Genomic DNA, 9,403 nt, shown 5'->3' with positions numbered 1-9,403 from the left:
CAGATTAACATATCTGTGTACTCACTAGCTGTATACCGCATTTCAATATAATTGAAAGCATTAATGCTGCAACACGTTCGTACAAAGAAGCACTCGACTGTTAAAGAAACAACAATTTAAAGTTATAAATAGCTGCTGCTGAACAAGTTAAATAATATTATAACTAATAATTTTATGCGGTCGGTAAATACATTCAACTTTTGCGTGTTAATTCTCATTAACAAAAATTTATTTCGTTTTCTTGTATAATTTTTGTTTAATTTTTTATTTTTTTTGAATAAAATTGACCACTCGCAAAAGTTGAATGTATTTACCGACCGGTATTAAAATTATTAGTTATAATATTAGGCGCCTTGTTACAAAAGCAGCCCAAGCAATATTTATAACTTTAAATTGTTGTTTCTTTTAACAGTCGAGTGCTTCTTTGTACGAACGTGTTGCGAGACATTAAGTGCTTTCAATTTTATATTGAAAAATGCGGTATACAGCTAGTGAGTACACAGATATGTTAATCTGTTACGGGATGGCTCACGAAAACGCGTTAGAAGCAGCCCGTATTTATCGCGAAAGATTTCCCAACCGAGCCCATCCAACGGTTGGGACAATTTTAAGATGCGTTCGGCGTGCGCGAAATACGGGTTTTGTCAGTGTGCAGAGACAACAGTTAGTGCAATTTGATCGCGGTGTTCGTCGGAACATTAATCGTGAGGAAGCAATTCTAAACGAGTTCGAAAATGATCCGACGAATAGTGTGCGGCGCGTGGCTGAAAATGTGGGTGTATCAAGACAATTAGTGCACCGCGTGATACGAGAGGATGGATTGCATCCGTTTCACTACCAACGGGTGCAACATCTTCTCCCACGGGACCAGATGCAACGCGCAATCTTTTGTCAAGGTATTTATATTTTTTCATTTCTTAAAACTCATTGTTTTGACAAAATACATGAAAAAGCGAATAAAACGATCGACGCGCAAACTCTTTTGTTAAATCTAATTCGAGCAATTCGTTGTTTTATTATCAGAATCGTGAATCTTGCAAGCAATTTGATCGTTTTCATTTAATTTGAAAAAAACATTTAATCTTGTTAGACAAGCAGGTCGATGTAAACGTTATGTACGTACACAATCGACGCGACAACATTTAGTCGACCTGCTTGACTCTAAATACGTTGAGAACGCGTATACATACATTTGTCTAACGTGTACATATGTATGTATACTTTGTTATAACTGATACTTATAATTAATTTAATTTCTCAATTAATAATAATTAATAATGTATGTTGACAGTCTTTTTAGCTCAATGTCGTCAAGATGAGACGTTTCCTGACAATATTTTATGGAGCGACGAGGCAATTTTTACTCCAAATGGAATTTTTAATTCTAAAAATTTCATTATGTGGCAACATCAAAATCCACACGCCGTTCGTCAGTGTGCCTTCCAATTTAGATGGAAGTTAAACGTCTGGGCAGGAATAATTGGCAATAGAGTAGTAAGTATTTTTCTTACATAAAATTATAATAAAAACCAAATTTTAAATATTTGTATTATTAATTTGCAGATTGGTCCGTACTTTTTGCCTCCGCGCCTCGATGGGGAAAGATACGCACAATTTTTGGAAAATCATCTTCCAATTTTGTTAGAGGATCTTCCTCTACAAATGCGGCAAACGATGATTTTCCAGCACGACGGAGCACCACCGCATTATTCACGTCGCGCGCGAATGGTCTTGGATCGACACTTTCCGGATCGGTGGATAGGCCGAAATGGTCCAATTTCGTGGCCAGCAAGATCTCCAGATCTTAACGTCCTCGATTATTTTGTGTGGGGATACATAAAAAATCGAGTGGAAAATGTGCGCGATCGTAATGTAGAAGAGGTACGCGAAAACATCATAGCGGCCTTCAATACAATTACGCCGAACGTAGCACATCGCGCTACTCGTCAAATTATTCAAAGAGCACGATTATGCATTCAACAACAGGGCAACCATTTTGAGCAGCTAATGCACTAATTTTTAACAGTGGATTAGGCCTATTGGGGACACCACTAAAAAAACGCGCCAAGCTATCTACCTCGCGAGGTGGTGTGGAAACGATAGCGTTTTCATACCGCAATAATAGAATTTCCATAGTCAAAACAATTAAAAAATAATACTTTATTCATCAGGTTGCTTATCTATTAAAGTTATAATAATAAAGACATTAAATCAAGTAAATAATCGCGAACACGAATAGAAAATAAACCCTACAATTTCCTTCGCGCATTGCTCGATGCTTGAATAGATAATATACATTAACGCGATAATAGCGTAAGCTGTGATTTCGGACGGCCAAACCTCTTCCCTCACCATGCGTCGTCGCTTCCCTTACCCGCGCACCGTCCTCCGACTCGCCTAAGAACCGAACCGCCCAATCTATGATTTTTGTAAAGTCGCGTGGGATGGGCCGTACTTCCAGCGTCTCGGTAGCTTTCAGCGGCGCGTTCTTACTCGCACGGGGGGCGTCAAATCTTTACATGTTATTTTCTCGGTTATTTACGCCTAACTTACAAAACCGTATAGGACTTTTCTACTTATTTTTCGAAGCCCAACCTACAGCTAAGAACTTTTTTATATCAACTGGGACACCCTGTATAGGTAAAACTTTCTACAAACGGTATTTCTCCTCGCCATACACTAATAGATAAATTTTTTCTAATATCTGATATTGTACAGAAAAAAAATTTTATTTTTGGTTATCCCAACCAAAGGGATGTTTAATTAATGTTTAATGTTAAATTTAATATTTAGTAAAAGATGCAAATGGCGTGTGAAATCTAACCAAATATTCAGTTGCTTCTTCTAAACGTACATATAACTAAAAAATTATTTGTTTACAGAACTCTACTATTTAGTTGCATATATTATAATCAAGCATTTGGTTCGGACAATAATACATTTTTTTTTACTAAATTTTTATTCTTTCAGATGATGTTCATAAATAAAGAAAATATTTCTTAAGTAAAACAGAACAATTTGGTTTGGTATTTGTAACCAAGTATTTGGTTAGAAATACGCAGTCAACTTGTTCTGTTTTACTTCAAAAATATTTTCTTTATTTATGAACAATTATCTGAGAGAATTAAAAATTTAGTTAAATCCAACAAAATATTTTGATTTAAGTTCCTTGCAGTACCAACCAAATGCTTGGTTAGAAATATACAACCAACTTGTTCTATTTTACTCTAAAAATATTTTCTTTATTTATGAACACTTATCTGAAAGGAATAAAGATGTAGTTAAATTCAACTAAATATTTTGAAAGATAAATGAAAGTCTCTATGTTATTTTATAAAATTTTACTTTTATTTTTTAATAAAAATAATAGTAAGTAGCTGTTGTGATAAATTTTATATAAGATTTGGTTGATACTTTTAAAGATTTGCATAGTGGACAAAATTCTTTTCAAAAAATTATTGATTCCGAGAACTAAATAATTAATTTATTTTAATGTAAAATACATATAGTAATTAAAAAATATTATTTTTAGAAAATCTAATAAGTGATGACACTCTGGGCGATTTGACTCCGGATTTAATAAAAGAGATGATAAAACCTATCGGTTTAAGAATAGAATTTTTACGGAAATGGAAAATAACATATATTAAAACAAACTGTAATGTTAGTATACGTTATATATGTACAATTTAATGGTTAAAAAAAAATACTTTAGTATAGTAAATATCTAATATGTATTTTAATGAAAAGGTTGAGCAAACCACTTCCGAGATAGAGACAGAGACAGAAACAGAGATGGAGACTTCGTCAGATATATCCGGTCTAAGTCAAAATCTAGTAGATGAACATAATAAATCATTAAAAGACAGTTGACTTTTCTGAAAGTTGTCTTTTGAATTAAGATCAAAAAAAATATCGGTTAAAAATATTTTGAGTAAAAACCTCCAAGGACAGGCAATAATCAAGTCATATAAATTAAGTAAATTTTTGACCCGAAAGTCACGAAATTTGATCGTTGATATAATATTAACAGAGTTAATGAACGAAGCATCCCGGTAAATTTTTAAATACATTAGATAATTTTTATTTTTATATTTTGGTAATAATTTTTTTGTTATATTATTTCTTACAGTTTAACTAACGAAGATTTTCAACATATTGCTGAGGCAATAGTAAAAGATTTCCCTACCGAAAACATTTCTACATATTTTATTCCTGCAATTCCCAAAAAATTATCTCGCGTGGGAAAATCTATAATTTCTCGGGGAAAATTGGTTGACAAATACAGGAATAGGTTACGCGACCTAAAACGCATTGACGCTTTATAATTTATCATTAATTTCTCAATCATGTAGTCAGTCAACCGAATATCTATCTTCGGATGAAGGTAAAAAATTTATTTTTTCATATGTACATTATCATTTTTTTTAAAATATATGTTAAATCTTTGATTTCTATGCTCTTAAATATTTTACAGAATCTACTCCCGAAGCAGAAGAATGGCTTAGAGCCCATTCTACACCGTGGGAACTTGTTTTAAATAAATGGAAACAGACTGTCGAACATCGACAAAAAATTCTGAAAGCAAATCGGAAATTAACATTGGGCGAAATTTTTGAGCGTTGGCCCATTTTGAAACATCCAAATGCATATAAATTAATTGCAGAGGATTTTAACTTTTTGAGGTTATCAGCTGAAAAATTAACATTCGACAATTGGAACAAGTTCTTTACGAACATCTTGAAAATTAGACCGGCAAAAAAAGATGACGACAATGCACGTTCTTTATTAGAAGTTCTTGAACTTGAAGATTTAACCGAGAGTAAGAATATTTGCGTAATTTTGAAATACTAGTTCCCCTAATTATTATGTTATTAAATTGTTATTTTAAAGAAATCATTAAATTTATATTTTTATATCTGTATTTATTTGTATATTATTTTAACTTTATAATCTATTTTATTTTTTATCACAGATAGCAAGATTGTTATACAATTAAAATTATTGCCCCACTTGCTGCCTCCAAAAGGTCGCGTATATCTAAAAAAACAGCATTGGAAACCGTCCATTATAGAATGCAAAGATAGTTTGATTGTTCATATAACAGTAAGTTAAAAATAGTGAAATTGTAATACGATTTTTAACAGTATTGTTTCTAACTATACTTTTTTACAGATACTCGGTGATATAACAAAAATACAAGAAAACCGAAGAGCAGCAGCGGCGAATATCGGTACAACCTTGCAGCCGTATGTGATTGCTGTTGGTCCAACACTTGCTAAAAGTAACGAATTTTTTTTAGCCGTAGATACCACAATCTATAAAATATTATCAGCTCTGGAGGCAATTGATATATGTTACAAAATATATCACGTGTTTGATTTAGAATACCCGGTTGAAAGTGCTCATTTATGGTTGCTTATGCAAAGAGAATTATATCATTATAGTAACGATGTCGACAAATTGACGCCGTATGTAACAGAAACCATCAGTGATTTACGAACGCTTGAAAACACGAACGCCTAGTGTACAATTGTATTGTGCAAACTTTTACCTAAACTTTTTTTTTTAAAGCGTGTAAAAGAATTTACTTATATAATACCAGTATATAATACCAGAGTACTATTTTTAGTTTCTTATATATTTACTTTATATTAAATACAATTATGTTTTTTATTTTTTGTAAGTAAAATTGTTTATTTATTTATTTAAAGTGTGCAATTCGTGTTTATTTATATATTAAAAGACTATTATTTCTTAGTTTAAAATTTAAATATTATAATAATTGGGTGCCTTTTTTGTGATAAGAGATTTAATATTAAAATTTTGTTTTTTCATATAAAAGTACAACATAAAACACTGATGCGTTTCGCATGCAAATGTCGCGAACCAAACTGTTCGCGAACGTTTGTGAATTTTTATAATTATAAAAAACACATATTATTACAACATTGTGTTTCACATAAGACAGTAGAAATTGAAAATGGTAATTGGAATATTAACGATAATTCTTGTAATTATTTAGAAATAAATAATGGGAGTGATTCTATTTCTACAAATTTAGCTATACCATCACTTCAGGTTACATCCTCCTTTAACGTCGAGTCATTAGATTGTAATATCGATAATTTTGATTTTATTATGCAAAAAGAAATTTCATTATTTGTTTCGGAATTATACGCATCTTCTGTTCTTCCAAGATCATTTATTTCTAATTTAATTACAAATTTAAATAAAATGTATAATGAGACTTTTTTACCAATAATATTAAAAACGTGTAATTCTACAGACACGAATCAATCAACACATGATCTGACAAAAATGTTAACAATTTTACAACATGGATTTCATGGCTAGGAATGGCGTCGTCGTCTGTCGCGCTCACTTACGCACAGCTTCCTTGTCGCTCTTACGCCTATACATTTTATGCATTTTACTTTTTTTCTCAATAACGATTGAGAATTTTACAAAATGGTACGGGACTTTCCTATTTGTATTTTTGAGTTTTATCTATAACTAAGAGATGCTCACTACTCAACCAGACATCCTGTATACAGGATGTCCCATTTTAAGTGTTCACCCCAAATAACTTCCTTATTTTTGTGTTACGTCAGGAATAGAAATATTCTTTAAAGGAGGATTACCGCTTCTCAATGGTTAAGGAAATGGTTTAAGAGCAGGTAGAAAGTTAGGAAAGAGAGAGGGAGACGCAACTACCGATCCTTGCGTGACGCGTGTGGTTCAACACCACGCGTATAAAGCGCTAGGAATAGATTTAAGCAACAACAGGTTTGATTTAGCGCGATTTTTGTTCTTTTGAGGGAAAGAATTTTACTTCTTGTTCCCAGGGAAAGAACTGGAGGCGGTTTCGCAACAAATGGACTTCAAAGGTTTATTTAAGAAATGCAGAAATTTTGGTTTGCAACTTTTAACTTAAACATTTATTTTAATTAACTAATACAAAAATAAAACAAAGAAAATAAAAAAAAAAAAAAATATTAATCGCTTTTAATTTTTAAATAAAATAAAATAGGTAATTTTAACAATTTATAAGAATAACATTTCGAAGCGCAAATATGAAATAATAAACAACAGTCGACCATAAATGTAAGAATAAAAATATATGTGTATATAAACGGTAAAGAACAAAAATGTGTACAAAGGGGTACGATGACAATTAGATAATTCTACTCGAGATCAATCTCGATGATCTCCGAGATCTTGGCCGTCGTTCTGGGAAAGACCCGATCAATTTACCTGATCGGAGCAAGGAAAGTGTGTTCCACCCCGGGATAAAAAACGAGGATGTTCTGATCAGGAGATGCCCTGCTGGCCTCTTTCCTGATCTCCTCAGGAAAGGATCGAAATAGTCAGGGCCTATGGTGAAGGCCCTTTCCGGAACAGGATCCGTCCACGGAGTGCAAGTCCTCCGGAGGAGCTCGAGGAGAGGAACAACGATCACTCTCGGTTCCTCTTGCCCTCCGAGGAACTCCACACTTGGGGCGGGGGAAGGGGAATGTTTCGGACTGTCTGGCTCTTGCCAAAAGACGGTATCGTTCTCAGCGAAAAAGCCGACTTCCTCGGGTTCCCCAGGATGTACTATCGGAGACGGGATGGGAGAGGAGCATGCTACAGGAGTAGCTCCAGGAGAATGATCGGCAGAATTCAGAGAAATATCGGGAGTATAGGAGGAAGTAGTAGGGCGGAACTGCTCCGACTCAGGTTCAAATTCGCTCAAGGAGACATTCACTGGTGTCGGACTCGAAAGACGGGCCAGTTCCGCGGTAATGATTCTGTCTGGGGAAACCTCTTCCGGAGTCGGTGAATTCGGGGGAGCGGGTGGTTGAGAAGACCATGACCGCTCTCCTCTTCTACGGGGAGGGTCGGATTTTATCTCCCTTGACGCCGCCGCGAACAAAAATTGTACAAAAAAACTCTGTACAAGTTCGCGCAGATTTCTAATCTTCTTATTTCGGCGCGTCCGGCTTTTCTTTATGGTATGGTTGTTTCTTGATTCCACTAAAATAGGATTTTAATTTAATATTTAAATTATGAATATTAAGGAGATAAATGTATAAGGGCAACTCGCCGCATTCTTTCCCCCGGTTCTATCCTTCCGTCCGTCCAAACCTTCTCTCGGATTCACAATCGCTTGAAACCTCCTTTGAGTTCCGAGTCACAGATAGTCACCAGAATTTGGCGGCTTATCGCAACCGTCTACTCAAGGAAGCTAAACATGCAAATTGCATAATCGGAAAGGCGGAAGACTTCAGAGATATTCCGAAGTTTTGACATGCGAACGGCACTCCCTCACTCTCCCGTAATTCATTTACTCAAAATATATGTGACATCTTTTTTATCCTCCTTTTTATTTTTAGCCGAATCAAAAGATAAACAATGTGAAGACTTACTACTTGACAATCTTGATCTAGAAGTCGAAGCTCTTTTCCGTTGGCTCTTCACACCCAGAACTTCCTTTGCTAGCTAATTTGGTGGCTTCTCTCTTACACACAAACACGTTCACTCGATTGAATTTTTAGAGACAATAAGAGCGAGTCGCACCAAAACACGTTGTTTTATAAGCTCGGGAAAGAGGAGAACTATTGTTGAGTTTCAGTCTTACTAAAAATTAGAATTTCATTTGCTAGGCTTGTTCCTCCACTTTTCCGTCTTCGCAATTATTGGTCGCCCTTCTCTCAGTTTTTCTAATTTCTAAGTTTTCGCCCTTAGTTTCTAAATTTTGGTGAGGAGTTCCCGATATCTATTGGTCCAGGAGAAAATGTTTATAGGCTCCCCTCCACATGGCTTTAGCCCTTCCAAGCTTCCAGATAACAGATTCAAAAATGTTTAGGTAACCCTTTTTATCGGCAGCGTGCAATTGCTCCCTGAATTTGTATAGTTTCCGGCCGCGTATCCTATCTTCATTATCGCAGGTGTTTTGCCTCTTGTTTTTCTAATCCCTAGGATCCACAGCGCAATTTTGATTTTAAAGAATTATTTTTCTTCCAGAATTTCCTTTGTCCACCGCCAGACATTTGTTGTTAATTTAAGACATTCCAAGTCCTTCTGAACTATTAATGTTTTTTATATATTTTGACAAGTCCCTTTGTTTCAATTTTTTATTCGACATCTGTTGCACAATTGTTTCAAGTTCCTTCTTTTTATTTATACATCTGGCGATTCAGGATATTCTGTCAGTAAAAATTATTTTTCTGGAAGCTTAGAACCCTCTCCTTTGATACCAATACATTCGGTATACTTCTCTTTATCTACTTTATCAACCATGTGTCGGACAAAGGAGATGTGGAGTTTACAGGACGTAACATTTTGTTTCAGGGAAAAATGTTTTAGACAAAAGTTATTTGGTTTGAAAGGGGACAACCGATGGTAATTTCGTCTTTGA

The 9,403-nt window shown here is 34.4% G+C and overlaps 1 protein-coding gene across 1 annotated transcript; it reads left to right on the top strand.

The window, feature by feature from the left end:
- The first annotated feature begins 523 nt into the window (after window positions 1-523).
- LOC139112623 (histone-lysine N-methyltransferase SETMAR-like) lies at window positions 524-2,016 on the top strand. Its single transcript, XM_070673703.1, has 3 exons — window positions 524-896; window positions 1,292-1,494; window positions 1,564-2,016. The coding sequence occupies exons 1-3, from the start codon at window positions 524-526 to the stop codon at window positions 2,014-2,016; spliced, it is 1,029 nt and encodes a 342-aa protein (XP_070529804.1).
- Window positions 2,017-9,403: the final 7,387 nt, after the last annotated feature.

The sequence above is a fragment of the Cardiocondyla obscurior genome, unplaced genomic scaffold (genome assembly GCF_019399895.1).
Source record: "Cardiocondyla obscurior isolate alpha-2009 unplaced genomic scaffold, Cobs3.1 scaffold38_0_513239, whole genome shotgun sequence".
NCBI lineage: Eukaryota > Metazoa > Arthropoda > Insecta > Hymenoptera > Formicidae > Cardiocondyla > Cardiocondyla obscurior.
This window is presented reverse-complemented; position numbering and strand designations above follow the sequence as displayed.

What these genes read in the sequence shown, in the direction of transcription:
- LOC139112623 (XM_070673703.1), top strand. Translation starts at nt 524, where the DNA reads ATGGCTCACGAAAACGCGTTAGAAGCAGCCCGTATTTATCGCGAAAGA. An exon ending in ACGCGCAATCTTTTGTCAAG is followed by an intron (nt 897 to 1,291) that starts GTATTTATATTT and finishes GTATGTTGACAG; the next exon opens with TCTTTTTAGCTCAATGTCGT. An exon ending in GAATAATTGGCAATAGAGTA is followed by an intron (nt 1,495 to 1,563) that starts GTAAGTATTTTT and finishes ATTAATTTGCAG; the next exon opens with ATTGGTCCGTACTTTTTGCC.